Here is a 23,552-nt window from a genome sequence, read left to right as displayed (position 1 = left end):
CCACTGAGGGCTGCTCTGATTGAGCTTCAGCATTGCCAGGTAAGGATCAGTTCATCTACCGAGAGCCTATTGGATAATATCTATTTTAAATGGTTTCTCATAGTATCTGTTTTAAATGGTTTCTCTTTTTAACTCTGCTCTGTTCTTCTATTTATAAAAATAGCTGGACAAACAACCTACAAAGCCTGCTTCTACCCTTGAGGTTTCTGAGTGGCATGGCTCCCTGACTCTGTTTTACCGTGATATTTTGCTTATAATGAATCACTCAGTTCTTTTTGTAGTTGTTGTTAAGTTTCACTTACATGCCATACTGCCCTTTAGTAAATTGTCTAAGATATTAATATTTCTAAAACTGTCTAGCTCATGCTTGTACTTTTCTGAATTAATCTGCTTATAGAGCCCCCAGTGGGAAAAGCTTAAGGAAAGTAGTCCTACTCTAAGCCCTAAGGAGACATTTTTCTGATTAAGGGAAAGGGGAAGGAATTTTCCCCCTTCTAAACTCTCAAGCACTAAAATAAAAATAATTCCAAATGCAATTATGTATTTTTATATTTTTACTTTATCTCATTTCATCCCCTTGACCACCCCGTGGGACATTATTCTTACCCTTGACTTTCAGTTTGGGAAACTAAGAAGTTAAGTACATTATCTAGTCATTGCTTTGATTCAAAAATGAAATTAGAACACAACATTCAGGATTTTTTTACTTCTAGGCTAGCTTGTTTGTTTGTTTTTTTAAATTTGTCTTCCTGCATGTCACGCTATTACCTTCTCGTGATTTCTAGATTAACTTCAAATTGTGAAGGTAATCTCTTCTCTGAAGGCAGCCCAGACACAAGGGAAATCTCAGGATGAGGTCAGAGAGGTAATGAGCCAGACCTTCCAGGGTCTCATTGTAAGAATTCCTGATTATATTCGCAGAGAAAAAGGGATCCCTCGTAGGGTTTAATAACAATCTGACTTCCGTTTTAAAAGGATGGCTTTTTATTTTTAAAAGGATCACTCTGGCTTCTATGTTGAAATTAGGCCTAGTTTTGCAAGGATTGCTAGGTAGCCCAGTACCTGCCAGGGACACTAGCCAAAGGCCATCTCTCAGTTCTTTTTGTGCTTTTCTTAGAAAGTATATGACTAAACCAGGTAGTCCAGAGAGGGAGATGCTCAGAAGAGCTTTAGAAAAATTAGGTTACTCAACCTTTGATGGTGGTGTCACAGGGCATATAAAATAAAATTTAAGGAAATAGCAAACTCAACTAATAATTGAAACCAGCATGTTCATTCCCTACTTAGCAAATTTGGATTGAATACTTGCTCTGCCTTGTGCCAAGTGTTTGTCTGAAGAATAGCAGTGAATAACAATATGCCGAACTTTATATTCTAATGTAGGGGACAGATAATAAATAAATAGACAATTATTGTCAGTGCCTAATGTTGAAGAAAAACAACAAGATGAAGACATTGTGGTTCCTGTTTTAGTTAGGGTGATCAAGGAATGTCTTTTTGAGGAGATAACATTTGAAGAAAAACCTGAATGAATTGCAGGAGCAAGCCCTCTGAGCATTCTATTCAGAGCAAATGGTGAGTGAAAGGCCCCAAGGTAGAATGTGCTTAATGTGTTTGAGGAACAGAACGGAGGCCATCTTGGCAGGAACAGAATGGGCCCAGGGATGGGATAGGAGGAGACGACTCAAGGAGTACGTGTTATGTAGAGCTTTGTAGGCCATGTTAGGACTTTGGATTTTATTCTGGGTACAAGGGAAGCCATTGGATGGTTTTAAACAGGTGACTGACAAAATCTGACTTTCAGTTGACATACATCATTATATTAGTTTCAGGTGTACACCCCGGTGATTAGATATTATATAACTTACTAAGCGATCATCCCAGTCTTGTACCCATTCTCGCACCATACATAGTTATTAGAATATTATTGATTATATTCCCTGTGCTTACTTTACATCCCTGTTACTATTCTGTAACAACCAATTTGTATTTCTTAATTCCTTCACTTTTTTCACCCGTCACCCAAACCCCCCTCCCATCTGGCAACTGTCAAAATGTTCTCTGTGTGTCGATGAGTTCATTTCTGTTCTGCTTATTCATTTTTTTAATTTAACTGTTGATAGATATATATTTATTGCCATTTTATTGATTGGTTTGAGAGAGAGAGAGATTGATTTGTTGTTCCATTTATCTATGCATTCGTTGGTTGACCCTTGTATGTGCCCTGACCAGGACTGAACCTGCAACCTTGGTGCATTGGGATGATGCTTTAACCAACTGAGCTACCTGGCCAGAGCTTATCGTTCATATTTTTATCTTTTTTTTGCTTTTTCTTCTTCTTCTTCTTAAAGAAGACCCTTTAACATTTTGTATAATACTGGATTGGTGGTGATGAACTCCTTTAACTTTTTCTTGTCCAGGAAGCTCTGGATCTGTCTTTCAATTCTAAATGATAGCTTTGCTGGGGAGAATAATCTTGGTTGTAGGTCCTTGCTTTAATATTTTTTGCCAATCCCTTCTGACCTGCAAAGTTTGTTTTTACAGCCAGAAGTTAGAGGGACTGCTCTTTCCAGCTCTGGGACCTGGGCTGGGGCGCCTGGTGGGTAACTGAGACTCTGCATTCCTCAGGGGGAAATGCCACAGCCAAGAAATCCTTTTGGAATTTTATCCAACACATGTTGGGTGTGGGCTCCATCCCTCCATCACACAAGTCTCAGTGTGTCTTCTTTAAATCCTTTATTTGGAAGACTTCCATTTAGCTCAGTTTCAGGTGGTTCTGAATGATGAACCATTCAGAACCATTGTTCTGTAGTTTAGTGGTAATTTCGACTGGGTTGTAGGAGGAGGTGAGTACTGTGTTTACCTTCACGGCCATCTTGACCAGAAGTTCCCTGAATTATGTTTTAAAAGATTACTCTGGTTGTTAGGTAAAGAAAACATGTCTGGAGCTTGGGCAGTGATAGGGACAATGGGAGGCTCCTTTAGTATTTCCAGCTATAGAAGTCGGTAGCTTGGATCAGATGGGTAAGCAGTGAAGGTGGGAAGTAATGGTCTCTTGTGAAGGTAGGATCAATGGGATTTACTAAATGGGTCGGGAGTAGCATGTGAGAAAGAGAGTGGAGAATCACTGTAAGTCGACTCAGTGAAACTGGGAAGGAAAATAAGTTGACAACTTTTTATTCAGATTTTTATTCTAATCCTCACCCAGGGATCTGTGTGTTGATTTTAGAGAGAGGGAGAAACATGGATTGGTTGCCTACCATATGCACCCTAATCAGGAATCAAACCCACAACTTAGGTACATGCCCTGACCCGGAATCAAATCCTCAACCTTTTGGTGTATGGAATGATGCTCCAACTCACTGAGCCACCCAGCCAGGGCTTTCCAGCTGTTTTTTGTATTCAGAAGTTTAAGGTTTGGTGTGTGTGTGTTTTTAAGTAGAAATTTATAGCTTTACCCAACCTTGAGATGTTGACTGTTGCATTTTTAGGAATAAATATACTAGCTCATCAAAAATTGGTTATTTAGAAAGCTGCATTTGTTTCTGAGGAATATTTATTCTGTGAATACTTTGGCAGCTTGTGACAGGGACTGTGCTCTCAGCTGCCTTTTGGCCGTGTCTTACACCTGTGTCCTCTCCTTTGGAAGCAGACCTGCTTACCCACCTGCATCACACAGAAGGTCTGTCAGCTCACAATTCAAGTGGTTAAACCAGGAGGTACACAGGCTTTAAAAGTTTTTGTCAGCCAAAGAACTGCAACCTGAGACTTGCTATTGACTCTATGCTTTGTGGTCATGCTTTGTAGAACCACAGTTGTGCATTGTTCAGAGTCGTGTACCACCAACTTGTGCAAGCACAGTAACTGGCTAATTTACAGTGGGACGTACACCTAGTTTGGGAACGTAGTCTGCATTAGGGACCTTTTTCCCGGTAGTTTGTTTAGTGATTATAAATCCACAGTAAAGACAATTGGATGTCTTTAAGAGAAATTATTGTAAAGCTATGCTGAGCCATAGGAAACCCTTCTCGTGAGCAGCGTGACTGCCTAATAGACCCAGATGCTTTGATGGAGCTGCAGGGACAGCTCTTCAAATCCCGCTTTAAACTGACCCTCAGGGCTTTGGCTTGCAACAGAGCCATTCCTGTGCTCCTGTCAGCTGCCTCTACTCTAAGCATTGCTCATTTTGTGATGGTCATAAGAACTGTGCTTTCCTTGATTCCACCATGTCTTTTTTTTCTCAGGAAATACTTTCTAAGACAGGTATTAGAAATACTTTCTTGTTAGTCATGGAGTAGCTCTTTAATCCCAGTCACCAACATTGCTTGTCTTCTGGAAGATTAGGAGTGTGGGACGCTAAGAACCTGAAGTACTTTAAAGTCCCATCATCTCAATAAATGTCACCAGTGTCATCCAGGAGTATCCCTTAGCTCTTTGTGGCTAATGCCTTCGTGATGATATTTCGAAAGGCTCAGGGATTTCCCGTGTACATCCCTAACTTCCCAAAATTACCTGCTTACTTAAATTTCTTTGTAACTCTATGTACAGTGTTTATTTACAAAATTTCTTTTTAAAATTGTAGTTTTAAAGTAATACTTGTTTAGCTTAAAAATTTAAACAATAAATATGTTTAAAGTAACTAAAAAAATGTATGTAATTGAAATTACATTATTCTATAACTCGATTTTATTTTTCATTTAGCAATAAGGAATGGTTTTCATGTTAATACATATAGATACACTTTTTTTAAAACCATTGCATAATATTCCATTGTATGGAATTATCCTGATTGGCCATTTACTTGTTGATTTACATTTTTCCTATTATAAGTAACTCTGGATGAACATTCTTGGACACTTACACTTCTGAACTTGAAGAACTGTTTCTGTAGGCTAGAGAACCTTAAAAGATTGGTCAGGGCTGGGTGGCAGGGTGGAAAAAAAAAAAAGATCGGTCGGGGATTAGGTACATACAAAATTTTGCTAGCTACAGCCAAATTGCCCTCTAGAAAGGTAACCAATTTATGAAACTGACATCTTGAGAAATTTTTTTATTTCCCATCTACCTGATGAATGGACCAGACCATTAATACAGTCCTGAATATACTGAAATATCATTACGTGTCTGTCTTTCCCACTAGGCTGATACTGAAAAGAAGATACAGCCCCTGTCTATAAATAGCCCACAGTCCAGTAGAGGAGTCCACAGCGCTGTCACCGTGTCCTTTACTGCAGTGCCTAGCATATATTACTGGTGTGCACTTAGTAAATAATTACTGCATATCGGAAGTGTTTCTCTTTATTTGCCTGAAAACAGCTATTTGGCAGAACTTCTCAACTTACCAGCTTGAGGCACTAGGTAGTCTTAGACGATGGCTTCCCTTTCTATTTTAGGCATTGCCTATTGGAAGAAGAAAGTTGTCTTCCGTCTAAACCCCGTGACTGTTACTTGATTGCTGCTGTTAATACACTTAACATTTCTCCTCTTGTTCTCGGAATATACAATGTACAGAAATGGAAGGAGGGTGAGCCATTGGGAGCTTTACTGTACCGTTAAGCATTTCTCTAAAGGCTACTTCACATTCGCACTTAGGTCACAAAGCTTCTGTAACTTTAGGGTGAACCACCGTCGTTCGGAAGGTAGAAACCGGGACACTGGGACGTGAGGGCAGGACTTGGGCCCCAGCATGCTCTGTTCAGGACATTGGGCCTTCTCTGACTAATCTCACTCAGCCCTGATCCTCTGTGTGTGTGCGCGTCTCCTCGGCACTTATGTATTCAGTTTGCACTGTATTAATTTGCACTTGTTTGCATGTTGCTTTGTAAGTATCTTAAAGGCTTTCCCCCGCCTCACATATGTATTGTTTTGTGTCCCCAACCAAAATAAGAGCTTTTTGAAGGCAGAAACCATGTCTTTGGTTTCTTTTGTATTTCCCATAGCACCTTTTACTGTGCTCAGCAGAGAGTGGGCGTACTGTATATGTTGTGGAATGCCATCCTGAGTGATCTCTCCCTGGCTGGGCCTAAGATTAAATTTCCTGAAATGGAACAGTCCTAACCAACCCAGGACAGGTATTCTCCATCTGGCATGTTGGTTGCTCCTTTCAACTTGCTATTTGAAACGGCTCCCTTCAACATCTTTCTGTCCACAAAGTGGGACCTGGCATGGCTGACGGTGTGCTTGCTGTGTGTATTCCAGGCGAGTCTGCGGACACCGGAACTGACCTGGGAGCGAGTGAGATCCCAAGTTGACCACGTGATATGGCCTGATGGCAAAAGGATAGTATTGCTGGCAGAGGTAAGACCTGAGGCTGGTGAGAGAGACTCGGCCCTGATAGGGGAGACCGTGGTACCCAGATCCCCCTTTCCTCGTGCTCTCGTACTGTTCAACGCCTCCTACACACAAGCTTAACTACTTCATCGATGGATTTTGTATCTAACTGTGAGAGGTCTTTTCATTTTCATTTGACAGTTAAGAAACTATTTTGGTTCCTTAGTTTTCACCAATTATCCTGTCTCTCTGTCAATCTACAGGCTGAGTCAGATAATGACTATTACTGTAAAAGAGATTAATGAATAGAACCAGTGCCACTCTGAGTGATGCTTATAAAGAGATAATGTCACTTGTGGGATGGTTTAATCAGCAGGCACAAAGTAGACATTCCTGACTAGAACTCGGACTATCTTAGGCGAGCCGCAGGTGGGCAGGTGGGTCCTGTCTTCGCTGACAGCTTCCCTGATTTTGAGCGGCCGTTCTCCTGCACGGGCCCGACCTGCACGGTAGTATCTGCTCAGCTCTACCCTGGCTCTGACTGATAGTTCCCTCTCCTGGCTGCTTCTAGCGCAGACTTAGTCTTGACTTTCATTCCACATGGCCTTTTATGGCAATGTTTGGCCCCTTTTCCTTTCTTGAAAGCTTTTTCTCTTCCCTGGTCCTAAATTCCTGATGGCTCTAATGATGCCCCTTGTGTTTACCTGGATGCTTTTCTTCTTTAGGGAAAGATGCCAAAACAACAAGGAGGATAATAATACTTTTCTCAAATTTTGAGTTTGTCTCTTTTTTTCTTTTTGGTTTAAATTAAAGAAACTGAATTCGCAAATGTAAAATATATACTTTCTTCACCTAGGGGCCCTTACGTTTATGTCTGTGTACCCTTCCTGTTCCTCCCCTTGTCTCACTTTCTCACACACTTTACAGCATCGGTAAAGGGACTGAATTATTTCCTCACATGAAAGGAGTTGTACTCGGGGGTGGAGGGCAGGTTGTTAAATATTCATTCATTGCTTTGATGTCAACCCACTGTCTGGCAACTTATTTCTAGTTGCCCTGGAAGGTCCCATCTAGTAATTTTGGTGACAAAAGCAAGAACCAGTTGTTTTTGATTCCTGTGATTGAGCAACGAAAGTTGTCAAGTTTCCTAGGAAATGAAGTAGGAAAAGGTGGCACTGGGGGCAGTTTCTGGCTCTTCTAGTCTCTGAATCATTCACTCAAAATGCAACACTGCCCTTGAATGTAGGAGAAGCAAACTGAGGAAGAAGCACAAAAATCATCACAGCTTCCAGAATCCAAAAAAATCTTCCCTCCCAACCTGGAGAGGTTGCCCCTGGATTTGACCACGTCATTGTTGAGGACAGTCTTTCAGGGGACTGCCAATACCTTAGAAGGAGAACATTCTGCTGTAGAAAGTAGGAACTCAGACAGAGGCAGTCTTCCATAGCCTAAGCCTCAGTGTCATGTGACCATCTCTAGTCTTTGTACATAATCCCAGAGATCTTTGGTCTATTACCTTCATCAAATTTCCCAGAACTTTCTGTGGTTTCACTTAAACACCAGTCAGTTCATTTCTGTTCATGGAGCACCTGCTTTTTGCCCAGCAGTGTTAGTTGGGAAGTGTGTGGAGACTGGCGGGCGTGCTCTTCCCTCACTCCTCAGAGGCCGGAGACCGCGTCCTAACCAGTCCTGGTCTGCATCCTTGCTCTCTAGGGCCGTCTGCTGAACCTAAGCTGCTCCACAGTGCCTACATTTGTGCTCTCGATTACTGCTACTACTCAGGTGAGGCTTCCAGAGTGGGAAAGCGGTGGGCTGGCGAGGGTCCTAAGACCATGAGGGTTTGGCTGGATTGCTGCGAATGGCATGCCAGCATCCGTCTGTCTGCTTTTCTAGGCTCTCGCCTTGATAGAGCTTTACAATGCTCCCGAGGGTCGCTATAAGCAAGATGTCTACCTGTTACCCAAGAAAATGGGTAAGCATGCGCTCTTCCATCCCCATCCTTACCAAAGTAGTTCAGAGTCAGATGCTAAGTGAAGTTTGGGGGCATTATACTGCTTAAGAACAGGCGGGAGAAGGTACGTTTATCCTGTAAAGTAGGAGCTGTGGTTCCTAGTATCCATCCTCAGCGGATTTACCACATTTTCCACGTGGGTTGCCCCAGTGAGGTCGTGACACTTTGTTGTGATTTTAGTTTACTTGAATTTTAAGGATTTTCTCTCATATGTAAGAAGCTCAAAGGAAAAAAGAGTTTCCCCAGCAGAGGAATCATCCCCTACCTCGCGACATCTGACTTACTGCATTCCAGAGAGCCCCTGTGAGACCACTCTCATACCAAGAAGACTTTCATACTACACTTTCTAACTCTCGCCCCTTTGTTTCAGGCCAAAGGGAAGCTGCTGAATGGCTTCTATGGAGAGTTTAGTTATGTGGGTGTTTTGTATAAGAGAAACATTAAACTGTCTTAAATTTTTAAAGAGCCTGCCTCAAGCACCCGAACCGATACAGGTGCTTTATAAGCTCCCGTGGCAGAGGTCAGGGAATATACCAGCTTCTGGTTTCATTCCGCTCTAGCACGAGATGCAGAGCAGCTTTTGGAGGTTGACATGTGTCTCTTTGACTAGACACCTTGGAAGGACATAAAAGAAAGAGAATAGTCCGTATTCTGAATGACTATGTAATGAAGTTAGGGAGACCAAACAAATACATAGGAAATGACATAAAATTCTGAAAAATATGTATGCGGGTAAGAAACTATAAACAGAAACACATAAGAGAACTAAAGCCTACTGAAAGCAAAGCAAACAACGTACTGTCATTCTTAGTCATCCCTTTCAGATTCACCAGTATTCATTTTTCTGAGTGACTCAAGGTACGGAGTTTAAGGCAGAACCAAAGTTGGAGCTTCCCGTTTTTCAGTCCCCCCACCTCCCAACCTTCGTTTTAGACCCAAAGGCCTATTACTGCTCTCATCTCTCCCTTACCTTCTCATCTGAGGAGAAGGAGAGGTTCGAGGTAAAAACAGCCTGTAAGGAAGAAAGGTTATGGTTTTGAAAATGTTATGGGCTCCCAGTGTGAGAACTAAGATAACTTAGAACTAAGGGCCAGTGAGCAAATTGAGGCTTTTGTATTCAGCTCCAAGAATTAGAAAGTACCTTTCAACTTCTTAAGGCCTAACCTGGAAAGAATAGCCAGCCAAAAGGCATGAATGCTTACACCTGGGCTTCTGTGTTCTGTTCCAGATGAGTATGTGGCCAGCCTGCACCTGCCTACCTTTGATGCCCACCTGACAGAGCTGACAGATGAGCAGGCCAAGTACCTGGGACTCAACAAGAATGGGCCCTTCAAACCTAATTACTACAGGTGCCTTGGGTTCCCCAGAAAACAAGGAAGCCTGGGCAGCAAAGAGCTTCCTGCACTGGGACTGGTCTTTGCATCATCACCGTATTTACACGGACTCAGAAAAATAAACCCACCCTCCCACACTGCCACCCCCAAAGGCCTCGCTGAGGCTTTCTCCAGACATGAGTGCTCCCTTTCCTGAGTTTGCCTTTCTTCATTTCATCTTCTTGATATGATTTTTACCTCTATGGAGAAATACTGGCCTTTTTTACTGATGTGAAAAAGCACCACATGATCTACCCTCAGCATACACTCCAGAAATGTCCCTGCCTCCCTGTTACACCTCTAGGCAGGCTCTTCGGGTCCCAGCATCCCCACAAGCCAACAACCTCACAGTCTCATCTTTCTTTTTCCCTCCAGGTATTAAGTTCCTGTAACTCAAGCCAGAAGAAGTTTTAAGGAATAGAACTCCAAGCCTTTTCTCCACTCCTATACAGGAGAGAACCCAGCAAGCTGCTTCTCCAATCAGCTGCCCGCCGTGCTCACCCTATATATTAGGTTATTTATTTATTAAAATGTAGAATCCTGTGCCTGTCGCTTTGGCCCAGAGTGGTTACTGCCCCGAGGGCTGTGAGAGCAGCAGAGGACAGACAGAGGAAGGAAAGAAGTGGGTAACCATTCCCAGTGCACCTTTTGCGTTACTCCCCGTCGAAGCCTTAGCAGTGGTCCTTTTTCTCACAGCCAGGCACAGGAGTTAGTCCAGGGATTCCAGACTCCTTGTTTCCTGGAATAAATGTTCAACAGCTGCCTTTCTTAGCTTTGGTTTGTCCCCAGGTAAGGCCTTTTGGAAGCCACCGAATTAACATGGCCTGGCTGCCCAGCCTCGGCCGTCACTGTCACTGCCTTCTTTATAAAATGGTTGGAAGGAAGGAGTGTTACGGCTTTGGCAAGTTACACCAAGAACTCAGCTGTGCCTGTGCTTACTGGGTGTCTCCTTGGCCCAGGACTACTTTCTTCTTAAACATTGAGGTCCATTTAACACTTTCTGGTTCCAAGAGGAGTGCGCCTCCATTATTTCCTCAGCAGCTCTGTTACCTGTCAGACATTTTTTTTTTGCTGTCTTTCTAAGCCACCTAACCTCTGCCCAGAAAGGGGGGTGGCAGCCCACAGTTTTACTTCCTTGTCATTTAACTGGATAGCCCAGGAATCCCCTCCAAATTGATACTGTCTCGGAACAGAAGATGTCATGGAACATGGCTTCCCCGAAACCCTCTTACTGCCTAAAACTACCCCTGAAACTGATCAGGCAGAGGCATACTTCCCAAGGGACTTGGGGTGTAGGGTTTTGGAAAAGGGACAGGTCTTCCAGGCATACAGATTGATACCCTAAAGAAGCAGAATGTATTTATTTGTCTCCTGGGCAGGTCCTAGCAGCCTAACTGGCTAAGCTGTACAGAGACAACACTATAAACTGGGTCTAGATGATCCAGGCTAGTCTGACTAGGTTGAACTCTCAGCCACTTAGGAAACCGAAATCCAGTGCGTCTGCAGTTTGGTCTGTGGTATTTCTTCTTGGTTGGGGTGTCTCTCCATCATAGGAGTCTGTATTCCAGAGGTTGTTTCTTGAGTAACTCCAGCATTACAAATAATTAGTAATGTGAGCAGCCTGAAATTTTATGTCCCACCTAAGAGTTTGATTCCTTTTGGAAACTGACCTGTTGGTCTTAGGGTTCCACCGGAACCAGATAGGTACTAAGAGTTGAAGTCTGGAGTGGCGCCAAGAATCCTAAATGAAATGAGTCCCTTTACCCCCTGCCAACCCTAATTACACCTCAAGTTTGTTTTTCCATTTTTTTCCCCTATCATGGTTTGCCTCAAAGTGTCAAGACCAAGGTGACTCAAGAAAATACCAGACCACCAAGGATCACTGTAACCTTCTCACTTGAACTTTCTTCCCCAAGCCCCACCTTCTCCAACTTACCTTGTCTTCACATATACCCTTGGAGCTGGTCTGGAAGTGATCTTCCTTTTGGAGGTATGGAGGTGGACCTTAGGTAAATGGCTGTTTGCCTCATTAAATACTATGTATGCTCAGCCCATGTAATGTGGTTCATCAGAGGCTATATGTCTTAGCAAGTACTGGGAAAAGGCCATGTACATGGCTATATTCTTTCATACACATCATAAATGCTAAAATTCCACTAGACCATTTAATTTTTTCATTTGCCTACCCAGTCCTCATGTTCATATTAATTGGACCCCTTGTGCAAAAGATTGAATTCTTTATACCTTATATCCAGATAATATTCCATGAGGCAGATGTCTGGACTCTAGCCTATTAATGTTCTTAGGCCAAAAATCATAACCTGCTGTTTCTCAGCAAAGCCTGGCTCTCTGTAGAGCTTACTGTGTACTGATCCTGACAAAACACGCCCTGCCTTGCTCTAGTGAGGAGACCTAGTCCAAATGAAAAAGGAGCTACACTGGGCTTCTAGGTTAGGTTGCTAGTGTTGCTGCCCATACTTAGTGAGGTATTTGCCTGAATTTCAGATGACTTCTCTTCCTTTCTCTCTGGAGATCCTGTGTCGATCAGCCATTAAGAAGGAGATCCAAGCCTCCTGAGAATTTGGTCTCTACCCTAGTGTTGGAATTTGGTCATTATTCCCTCTACCCTTGCAATCGGAGCAAATGTGTCTTCTTCCCTCAAGCTCCCACCTTAGATGCATCCTAGGTATGTGGAAGCGTGGGAAAGAAGGCTAGCTCTCTCTGTACGTGGCCTTGGCCTGTGGGGATTCTTACCATTTTCCCTGTGATGAGTTTGTGCTAGTTTTCAAGGTCTTTTTTTTTGCCTTCTTAATGTAAATATTGTTTTCTTTTTCTCAAAAAAGAAAAAAGTATCTGGTCTACCTTCCCTCTGCCCCTCCTCCCTCCTCATCCTGTCCTCCCATCTGAGCACTGCTCCCTGTGGCCACGTGCTCCTGCGAAGGTTTTTTGCTGCTTGGCTTTTCTCCGAACAGATCTGAAATCGCTGCTCCTATGGTTTTCTCAAAATTAACTTTGTCACAGTTTTAAAAGAAATCAGAATGCATTGTTGCATTAAGCTCTTTTTAATAAAGGAAAATCATGGAAAGAAAATAGCAACACCAGCAAATTATATGTGGACAAGTTCTAAACTCTATATACATACATATATATAAAAATAATCATCTAGTCCTCGTTGTCATCTTACTGAAAGGAAATAAAACCTCTAAGGATCACCATTACTGAGAGGCTCTTGGAAATCTTAATGTCTAAGTGATTGTATTAGATCAGCAATAATGAACATGTAATCTCAAAAGATAAATAAAATATTCTTAAAGTGGATTCCTGTCTCGAGAGTATTCCCTGCTTCTGTGAACTACGAATTCAGAGATAAGAGCGGTTTCTGGGCAACAGGCTAAAGAGCCTGCTGGAGGGCAAGGCTGCGCCAAACTGACGCAGCTACCAACTGTCATGTTGCATGTTCTTAGCCTTAAGTCCCATGTCCCGTGGTGGGTCATTCCACTAATTAATATCCTCTGCCCCCCCATTACATGTATGAATATCCTGCTTTCTCAGAACCGCCATCCTGGGGAGTTGAGAAGTGTAGGTAGGTTAAGACAGAGAAACTAAAGCTTCAGTCTAGGTTTTCTGAGCCCCCGGTGTACTACCCTGAGCTGGAGAACACAAAAGCTCGCTGGCATCCCATGTTTTGGGACTTAAGGACCCCAATATTTAGGGCCTGACGACATCCAGCCACAGGGAAGAAAGTGATCTAGCAAAGATTCGTCTCTAAGGCAGATTTTGCCTGACTAAATCAGTTAACCGGAGGGTGAGTCCAACTGCCCGTTCCTTCTCAACTACCAGTAGAGTAAGGCGTTTTTGAGCAGCTTTCTGATAGCCAGCTTCTTTAGTTGGTAACCTAAACTAGTTCTACATTGTGAATGCAAGATATTTTTCTCATTACACCCACACGTGCCTTTGATGGGGAGAGGAGAATGTTCTTTATCTACTATTTTATTCAGACTGCCTGATATCCCCCAAAACTTGGTATTTTAAGACTTCCTACATTTTATTTGTAAGTGTTTTCAGTGTCGTGTTACCTATTTAATCACATATCTGACCTCCATGGATTAAAGTGAAGTGCTTATATGGGAAAAGGGTATGTTTCATCCTTGTGATATACCTATTTATATATCCAACCCTCTGCCAGTAGCCTCAGGAAACCTGGATTTGGGGACAAGCAAGTGTGGTAGTGTAGGTTTAAAAATAACTCGGTGCAGGAGCCATCTCTGCAAGATGGAAAAGTTTGTGGACCAGCCCCTGATTAGCTCCAAGTTTTGGGCACCACTGTGGTCAACGGTATTGACAGCTGTCACTTCTTTATTGACAAGTAAACTAAAAGAACTTGAGTGTTTGCCAATTCCATGGCCTCTAGTCTCAGAGTTGTCAGGTAATTTGGTTTCTTGTTCTTCCAGGCGTTATTAGCAGATAGCTTCCTACTCATGACAAGCTCTGAAAGTCTGGACCTAATAATGGTCAGAAAGAGATGGCTGATCTTTACTGTCTTCTTGTAAAAGGTTGTGGAAAAGGTAATGGATTGAGGTCTCTTCTCATGTTAATTCTTTGAAGTCTCCGTAATACCCATCTTTCAAACCCCTTTTCTGAAAGTAAAGTCAGGTGGAGCTCTGGGCTCAGCAAAAAGTTTTACCTACAGGCCAGAGGGGACTTGAGAGCTGATCTCAGTCCTGCTTCCAACTGAAGATCACTCTGCTCCGTTTGCCCTAGGGATAGGCTGAAAATGAACACACCTCGGCCACTCCTGTCTGCCACCACAGCTGGGGATCCTGCTGATTGACTAGGCTCACAAAAGAGAACACAAAGTTCTGGGCCTGTCCTAGAGCTCTGACTGCTTGGGAGGAGAGGTATTGGGAAGAGGGAAGGTAGAATAATTCATTCTTTTATTAAGAAGCCCTAATGGGCTGTGCTGTGGCAGTGATGAGCTATGCGTAGGTTGTGCATTTCAAAGCCGAGTATGATTCCTTAATAGTTTAACAAATTATACCCTGAAAAGGATTCAGAAAATCAAATAGTTTAGGCCTTGAGCCAAGGACTTTCTTGGAAATTCATATTAGTTCAGTTCTGTTAACCATTGGGTCTCAACCCCAGATTTTGCCTCTCTGGGGACATTTTGTTATATCTGGAGACATTTTGGTTGTCACCCTAGGGGGAGAGCACTATTGGCGGCTAGTGAGGAAAGGCCAGGGATTCTGCTAAACATCCTATAATGCACAAGATAGGCCCTCCTCACAACAAATAACTTTTAAGTCAAAGAACCCCTGTGTTAAACATACATAAATGAGCCCTGGCTGGTGTGGCTCACTGGAATGAGTGCCCTCCTCTGACCCTTGGGTTGCCAGTTTGATTCCCAGTCTAGGGCACATAACCTGGATTGCAGGCCAAAGTCTCCAGTAGGGGGCGCGCGAGAGGCAACCACGCGTTGATGTTTCCCTCTCTTCCTCCCTACTCTCTAAAAATAATTTTAAAAACATAAATAATTTTTAAAGTACACATAAATGAGGCATACAAAAATGAATAAAATTTGGTCCTACTCTGGAGCTTCTAGCATAGGGTGGGAGGTAGAGATGAGAAGGTACAATAAGGAGACGGTGGTGGGGAGAGAAAGGAACTCAGAAAGCTCCAAGGAGAGCTCACTCCCTCAACTCTGCCTTGACCTGTCGCCTGCTAACTAGCAGAGGAAAACGTGAGGGAAAGAGTGAAGAAAGGGTCCCTAAGACATAAGAAGGGGAAAAACTCCTTCAGGCCCCTTTGGGATATAGTGGAAAGGATTTTGGATCTAGGCTGATCTCTTATGAGTCCTGATTTCCTCATCAGTAATACTGGATTCGTGAAAACAACCGATCAGAGAGAGTGTGATATACCTGGAAAGTGTCTGGTGCAATGCCTGGGGAAAAAAGTGGCAGTTCCGCAACTCCACCCATTTGCTCCATCCATTCCCCTCAGGTCGCTTATTACCAACCCAAACTGCCCACCCATTTACGGCTTTTTAGATAAATTCCAGAGTGGGCAAGCCACACAGCCCCCTTTGCCCCAGGAAGGATCTTGGAAGAATGAAGCAAAAGACTGGGTGAGAGCAGGGCTTGCTCTCCATTTTTAACTCCCTGTATCACAACGTAAGGAAGGTGCCCCACTTCAGCAAAGAAAGATGACCAGGGGCAGCCCTGAGAAGCATCAGCAATTTCAGTGAAGTGAAAATGCCCCGCCCCTTAAACCTTATTCTCCCAGCTAAGTCCTCACTCCGAGCGGCAGGAGTTCTCTTCAGACATCTCAGCTAACAGGACGAGTCCCTCGTTTCCTGCGGTGCGCCTGGCCACCCGGCGGTGCCATCCCTTCCCTGCGACGGAAGCGGGATTTGGGACGTGTGCAGGAACCGGGATTTGGGGGCAGAGGTCTGTGGTAATGGGGGAAACGGAGACTGCAGTGGAGCAGGAGGCGGAGACTAGAGCTCCCCGAAAGGTCGCTATTTGGGAAGGGGTAAGTGCAGAGACCCAGTAATGGGGAAACAATCCAGGAGTCTACGGCTATCAGCAACGCCGCAGGACTGGGCGGGGGGGAAGACAGGGGGAGGGAAAGATCCCCTGGAGGAGCCCCCACCTCTTCTAAGTCCCGCTCCAAGAGGTCGAACAGCCAATCGTGTCGCGGGGCGGGGCTGCGGTAAACAGCCTCAGCCAATAGCTGTGGAGGGGGTGGGGCCTGGCTGCCAGCGCGGGGTGGCGGGGTCGCCTTGGGCAAAGAGCTCTGAGCAGCTGAGGGGAGCCGCTGACCAGAGCCGCATGGAGGACCCCGTGGCGCCGGGGGCCGGGAGCCCGACCGCCAATGGCAACGGCAACGGCGGAGGCGGCAAAGGGAAGCCGGCGTCGCCTAAGGGCCGGGAAGCGTTCAAAAGCCAGCGGCGGGAGTCGGAGGTGAGCAGCCCGAGAGCTTCATTTGGAGCTGGGAGACACTCGGGGACAGGAAGCTGTGGCTGAAGTGGTTTGCCCCTGTCCCTTTCCCCCACCCCGAGGCCCGCCTGCTCCAGCGCGCCCTGAGCCGCCCCTTCCTGCGGGCTCCGCGGGGTCCGCCGCAGTCTGCACTCTGGAGTCCGCTGCCCGGGATCCCTCTCCACCCGTCTCCTGCCGTGAGCAGGTTGGGGCTTTGTAGCTCTCTGGCCTCAGCAGCGGCAGATGTAGGGCGACCTCGAACGTACCTGATAGTTTTCAAATATTTATCTCACTAATCTCTGCAGCTCCGAGAAGTGGGAATTCGTATCTTCGGTTTAGCAGCAAACTGGCGCGGAGAGGCTGAGCGACTGGCGTGAGGGGCGGGAGACCTGAGTTCCGCCGCAGTAAAGAGGAGCGGGCGTGCGGGGGGTGGGGGGGTGGGCAGCCGCCCTGCCAGCCTAAGGCTCCCGGAGCCCATCCAGCTGTGCCTTCCCTTCCCCCGGGTGTGCTGGCAGGCTCTTTAGGGAGTTCTTGGAAGGGTTAATAAGACAGGATTCAGGTGGGGCAGTACAGGAGTGAGTAGATGGAACTGGCCCAGGATACAAACCCACACAGGAGTGTGAATGTTTGTTTGGGTTGCTTCCTGTCCTAAAAAACAAAACAAAAATCCCTAACCAGGGGGATGAAAGGATTGGATTATCGTCACTCCCCCACTTTCCTCCTCCAGCCAGTCTCTTATCAACTAGCCCAGAGTAAAATTGGATCTGAGCGGGGACCAGGAGAATAGATCACAAAATGTCAGGTGTAGAAGCATCTGTAGAGATCATCCGGGTTTAGCTATTTCTTTTACAGAAGTAACTTACCCAAGATCATACATCTGGCATAGTGGCCGGGAGCACCAAGCTTCGGAGCCAGCCAGCCCAGCTTTTGCATCCAGGGCTCTGCGACTTTGGCAAATTGCCAAACCTCTAGGAGCTCCAGTTTCCTCATTTGTAAAATGAGGTTAACACTGTCTACCTCAGAAGGCTGTAATAAAGTCAAAGTGAGGTGACCGAATGTAAAATGTTTCATACAGTGCATGTAATGGGTCAGTTCAGAGTAGCTCTTAGTCCTGTATATCATCATCATTAAGGCACAGAGCTGGTACTGGAGGCCAGGTCCTTGGCTTCCCATTTGAATAGTATCTCACAGTTTCCAAAAGGATTTCATGTTTGCTTTTCTTCTTGATACAGAAAGATCCCATTTTTTAAAAGAGAAGTAGAGGAGGTGAAAAGACTCATCCCAGATCACACCGCCTTTCAGGGTTCTATTCACCGCATCATCTTCCCCACTGCTTAAGTGCCAATCTGGTCTTTTAGGGCACCCTTTGCTTCCTCCCCCATAGAGACATTGTTATTACTCAAATGTGTTTTTGGGGAGCAGAAGAGGAGGTAGGTAGTCATTCTATACACCCAGCACTATTTTAGGTGCTAAGAATACAGCCGTGAACAAGATAACATCCTTGCCCTATGAAGCTAACATTCTAGTGGGAGTGGAGAGAGATAATATCCTAATAAATAAAATAATTTCAGAATGATATGTTCTTGGAGGGAATTAAAATTCCTTCTAATGTTGGATGTCTTGTCCCTACCTGTCAATCTTCCTTCAGGAAAAGGCTCTGATAGTATTGGGTTGGCCAGAAAGTTCATTTATTTTTTTCTCCGTATGATGACTCCAGTAGTGCCTAGTTGTCTTTTGAAACAATTTTGTTAGATTGTGTTTTGACAGCTGTCATATCAGCATGTATTTTTTTAAACCATATCAAAATAGGTGAATTTGGGGGCAGCGATTTTAATATTGAAGATGGAAAAACATGCAACATTTTTGGTGTATTATGCTTTATTATTTCAAGAAAGGTAACCATGCAACTGAAATGCAAAAAAGGATTTGTGCAGGGTATGGAGAAGGTGCTGTTACTGATCAAACTGTCAAAAGTGGTTTGTGAAGTTTCTTGGTACTGTTGACATTTTTGCCAAATAATTCTTTTCTGTGGGGCTGTCTTGTACATTAGAAGATGTTTACCAGCAACCCCTGGCCTCTACCCACTAGAGGGCAATAATGGGAGATAGCCAACATACTCAAAATACAAATCAATAAAGTTATTGGTGAAAATGAAAAATGTGTCTTTTATTTTATGGAAAAAAACTAAAGGAACTTTCTGGCCAACCCGGTACTTTATCTTTGCTGGTATGTTCAGTATCCAGAAACTCAGAGCTTTCCACCTGCACCGCAGTTTACCTCCAGATTGTCTGCAGCTGCACTTTTCCTGCTTGGAAATGAGCAACTGCAGTGATCCTCGCTGTCTGGCTTCATTGCCTGCCAAAAGACTGGCTGGAAAGATTAGCTTTCCTCTACCTTCCACTGCGGCAGGAGAGCTGCTTCTACCTGTCGGTATACCCCCATTTCCACAACACCCAGGTACCAGCTCAGATCTGCTTTTCTTTCCCTCCCCCGTTTTGCTTTCCTGTGGAAGGTTGTCTTCAGGAGAAAAGGTTTTCTTTTCTCTCTAGGGGTTCTAAAGAGTCACTGAAAGAGAATTACTTGGCACAAGTCAAGATAGCCTCCTGTGTACATCGTTGTTCATAGGGACACTGTTGACCCACCCTCTCCCAATGGCTTTTAGGTATGAACTTCCCAACCTAAAAAACGAGGCTAGATAATAATAGTTTGCTTAATAAAAAGATTCTTAATCTACCAAAGGATTCACCTCAGGCCTCTTTCAGCCACATCTCCTGGTTTAATTGGTTCCCAGAGTCCTTGACAAAGTTTGTGGCAAAACGAGGAAAATTCAGGGCATTGAAATGAGTTTTTCATAAAATATAGTTCAATGCATTAAAGGATGTAGGCAATTTAAAACAAGTGTTTTTCAAACTGTAAGGGTTGACCTGTGAGTTGAAACCTATATATATATATTTTTAATAGAATAGTAGAAAACATTACTGTATGTGTATCACATATAGTAATGGTAACTATATTTTGCTAAACTTTGATTTCATGTGTGTGTGTGTGTGTGTGTGTGTGTATGTTAGGACGGAATGTAAAGTTTACTTATAGCCAAAAATGTTTGAAGAACCATGCTTTTAATGAGTCCTTCCATTTGGGGGCTATTACACTGTTCTTTCTTTTTAAAATATATTTTTTAAAGATATTTTTAAGTCTCTATATTATCAGAATAAAACAACAATCTTATGTCATTCCCCACCCTCTCTTTTTCTCCCCCCTTGTCTCTGTAATAGAGAAGTTATAGGAAAAATTCTTGCTTAGTGCAGTTCAACATGACTTGCCTTGTTGGCAGTGTAAATTGATAAAGTGGTTTTGGAAGACAACTTGTCATGTACAAAGAGTCATACAAATATTTATAAAGTTGATGCACCGATTTGTTAATAAAAATTTATCCTTAGGAAAGATGCTAAATATGAGAAAAATTGTAAGTGTATTACAGCTTCATGCTACAAGTAAAGAAAAACTAAAAACAATTTAAATGTTCACAGTACAGAACTGGTTAAGTAAACCAATATATATCTGTCCACTTAACTGTTATAGTAATATGAGAAAAATCTTATATAACATTAAAATTCTAAGTAGAATAAACCACCTACATAGTTCTACCAAGTGCTAGGTGATGTGTATTTTTCCCACGTTAACTCATTTAGTCCTTATAATGGCACTATGAACTATCCTGAGTTTACAGATTAAAAGACTGAACATATCGTTTTGCAACAATTCCCTGACACCAGTTCAATTTAGTTCTGACAATACCAGTAGTTAGCTTAGTCCTCACACATTAAGGGCTCAGGGCCACAATACTGACGCCCACTTCAGACACCAGCCACAAATGCGGTCCCCAGGCTATCTACACTTTGGCCTAGACAACAACAAATTCAGGGCTTACCATAACACCCTCCTCAGGTTTGATCACTCACTAGAAGGACTCACAGAACTCGGAAAAGTGCTAAACTTACGATTACAACTTTATTATATGCAGGATACAACTCAGGAACAGCCAGATAAAGAGGGCCATAGAATACGGCAGGGGAGCGGGGTGGTACAGAGCTTCCGTGCCCTCTTGGGGGCATTGCCATCCTAGCACATTGGTATGCCCAAAGCTGTTGTTTCATGATTTTTATGTGGAGTTTCATTACCTAGGCTTGGCGGATTAAACCTCTGGCCTTGTAACTGAACTCGGTCTCTGCTCTCCTCCCTCCCTGGAGGTAGGGCCAGCCCCTCTTTTCAAACTCTCTTTGGGCTCAAGTGAGTCACCTCGTTAGCTTAAACTCAAGTATGGTTGACAGGGCTCTTTATGAATAAACAGACACTCCTATCACTCAGGAAATTCCAGAGGTTTTAGGAGTTCTGTGCCAGAAAGGGGAGGAGAGTGGGGCAAAGACCAAATATATTTTTTATATCACATTGAGAGGTTAAATAATTTGTTCAAGATCACACAGTGTATGACAGAGTATGCCAAAGAGCCGAGATTCAAAATTTTTAAAATTCATATATGTTAGTATATACTGGTAGGAAATACCTGAAAATGCTTAAAGAGTTTAGTGATTATGTTAAAATAATGGGTACATACACATCATAGGAAATCTCGTCTTTAATACAACTGCAAGTGGAAACGCTACCTTCTTTGATAATCCTCAAGTTGTGGGACATTAGAGCTGAAGGTCTTATTCTTACAGATGAAGAACTAAGATCCACAGAATGAGATTCACCCAAAATGATACAGTGGGTTAATGACAGAGCTGAAGGAGAATGCAGTTCACCTCTTGTTTTTGTCCATCTCATTTCAACTAGATGCTCTTCCGATCTGTGTTTATGTAGGTCAGATACGGGCACAGATTGTAGCTTTCATATCCGTTTACAATCCTGGCCCTTTACCCAGAGTTTCTGACTCTGTATAGGAATCTTCAGCCCCACCCTGCACTGAGCCTCAATTTTGGCTTGTAGGAGGACTCCTCTTTGGTGAGAGGCACAAATGGGACTTTTCTAGCTGCCCGCCCTGATCTAACCTTGGCCTTCAAGAGAGGAAGAGGATGAAATGAGGGTATAATCTTTTGTCAACTCTTTCTCCAAATTACCACAAAGATTTCTCCATTACAGGGCTCTGTGGACTGCCCCACTCTGGAATTTGAATATGGAGATGCGGATGGGCACGCAGCAGAGTTGTCAGGTATGAGGTGGATGAGTCTGTAGAGAGTGGAAGATGACCTAGGGGGAGAAGGAAGGGGCTTGTCATCTCCCTTGGTGGTTCGTTTGTTCTCAGTAGGGAGCTATAGAACAAAGGCTGTTCTCTATACTCCCTCTTCTCTCCACTCTCCAGTAGCAAATATCTCCGTGTTCGCTTTCACATTTCCCTCTGAATTTTCCCTCAGCCATGCTATTCTCTGTTCTTTCATTCTGTCATCCTTTTCTGCTCACCCTTCTTTATTCTCTTCTGGTGCACTCTGGAATCTATTTTCTCTCCACCTTCTCCTATTTCTCCTCTCTGTCTCTTCCCATATTCGCCCATATTTCTGCACGCCTCCTTCTTTCTGCCACCCTCTCCTTCTCTGTCCCATCCTGTCTCTCTCCTTTTCTCCTCTACCTTCATCTTGCTGCCTTCCCCCAACACCTCCCCGTTAAATAAATCTCAGCAATGTCTGAAGAAAAACTACAGACAACTGGCCAGCTGGGAAGGCTGGGCATGTCTCCTACAGCCATCCTTGTGGAGCTGTGCTAGGCTGCTTCTGTCTGGATTTTCAGCTTAGGCTAAATGCGATCTCCTCACATTAAGGAACTCCATGTTACACGTACTGCGAATGCCAGTTATTAATAAATGAGCTTTGGGTGGAGATGGTGTGAAAGTTAACTATTCTGTCACATGGAAGTGACACTTTTGAGACACGACTTTTTTTGAAGAAAAGAGACAAATGTTTTTTAAAAATTTTCTTGTGAATAAGTACAGGGAATAAATTTTTGTGATGAGTGACAGAAATAGAGAGCTAAGTTTAATAACCAACAAAGGATTAGAATCCAGAATGTGCATATGCGGGGTGGGAGAGAAGAGAAGAGGGAGAGGAGAGAACAAGCCAGTAGAGAAGTGGTCAAAGAATATGAATAGGAATTCATAAAATAGAAAACCAGATGGTCAATAAATATATGAAAAGATGTTCAACTACATTTTTAAGTGAGGAAAAGCAAATTAAAGTAATGTGATATTATTTTACATTAATCAAATTGCAAAACTTAAAAGCCTGGGGTCGGTGCAGGTGCAGAGAAATGAGTACTTTTATACACTGCTTGGCATGAGAAAGCAGAGTGAACAATTACAAAGCAGTTTGGTCACATCTAGCGAAACGGAACATGCGCACATAGTGTGACCCAACCATCTGGATATATACTTTAAAAAAACACTTGGGCTCAAGAAGGCATGTGCAGAAATGTTTGTTGCAGCCATTGTGGAAAATGGAAAACAACTTAGGAAGGAATGGATAAACTGTAGTATATCGATATATGGCCATTAAAATAATTGGTCTATATTAATATATTTCAATGTCAATGAAGATTAAAAACATAATGTTGAGCCCTGGCTGGTGTAGCTCAGTGGATTGAGCGTGGGCCTGTGAACCAAAGGATCGCGGTTTGATTCCCAGTCAGGGCACATGCCTGGGTTGCAGGCCAGTTCCTAACAGGTGCCAGTTCCCAGCAGGGGACATCGAGAAGCAACCATACATTGATATTTCTCTCCCTCTCTCCTTCTCTTCCCCTCTTAAGATAAATAAATAAAAATCTTTAAAAAAAAATCATAATGCTGAGGGAGAAAAAGAAACAGTGACAAAATAATTCATACAAGTGTCAAACTGCTTCAACATGTGAGTCTAAAAGATGTTCCTAGGAATGCCG

General features: G+C 43.6%; 2 protein-coding genes across 7 annotated transcripts in view; both read left to right on the top strand.

The window, feature by feature from the left end:
- The window catches only part of AHCYL2 (adenosylhomocysteinase like 2), a 155,251-nt gene extending 142,285 nt beyond the window's left edge, over window positions 1–12,966 (top strand). For all 4 annotated transcript variants that reach the window (XM_053657087.1, XM_053657086.1, XM_037165809.2 and 1 more), the window contains exons 13-17: window positions 6,199–6,297; window positions 7,984–8,052; window positions 8,164–8,242; window positions 9,510–9,630; window positions 10,030–12,966. In XM_053657087.1, coding sequence (XP_053513062.1) covers window positions 6,199–6,297; window positions 7,984–8,052; window positions 8,164–8,242; window positions 9,510–9,630; window positions 10,030–10,036 — 375 coding nt within the window. In that variant the 3' untranslated portion in view covers window positions 10,037–12,966. The remainder of the gene's footprint in view (window positions 1–6,198; window positions 6,298–7,983; window positions 8,053–8,163; window positions 8,243–9,509; window positions 9,631–10,029) is intronic.
- Window positions 12,967–16,437: 3,471 nt separating this feature from the next.
- Window positions 16,438–23,552, top strand: part of STRIP2 (striatin interacting protein 2) — a 40,593-nt gene continuing 33,478 nt past the window's right edge. For 2 of the 3 annotated variants that reach the window (XM_037165838.2, XM_037165839.2), the window contains exons 1-2: window positions 16,438–16,613; window positions 21,771–21,840. In XM_037165838.2, coding sequence (XP_037021733.2) covers window positions 16,482–16,613; window positions 21,771–21,840 — 202 coding nt within the window. In that variant the 5' untranslated portion in view covers window positions 16,438–16,481. The remainder of the gene's footprint in view (window positions 16,614–21,770; window positions 21,841–23,552) is intronic. The other variant, XM_053657067.1, reaches the window with a different exon arrangement.

Source organism: Artibeus jamaicensis, unplaced genomic scaffold, assembly GCF_021234435.1.
Source record: "Artibeus jamaicensis isolate MK-2021 breed Jamaican fruit bat unplaced genomic scaffold, CSHL_Jam_final scaffold_3307, whole genome shotgun sequence".
Taxonomy (NCBI): Eukaryota; Metazoa; Chordata; class Mammalia; order Chiroptera; family Phyllostomidae; genus Artibeus; species Artibeus jamaicensis.
The sequence above is the reverse complement of the archived record's forward strand: the minus strand, read 5'-3'. Positions and strand labels throughout refer to the sequence as shown.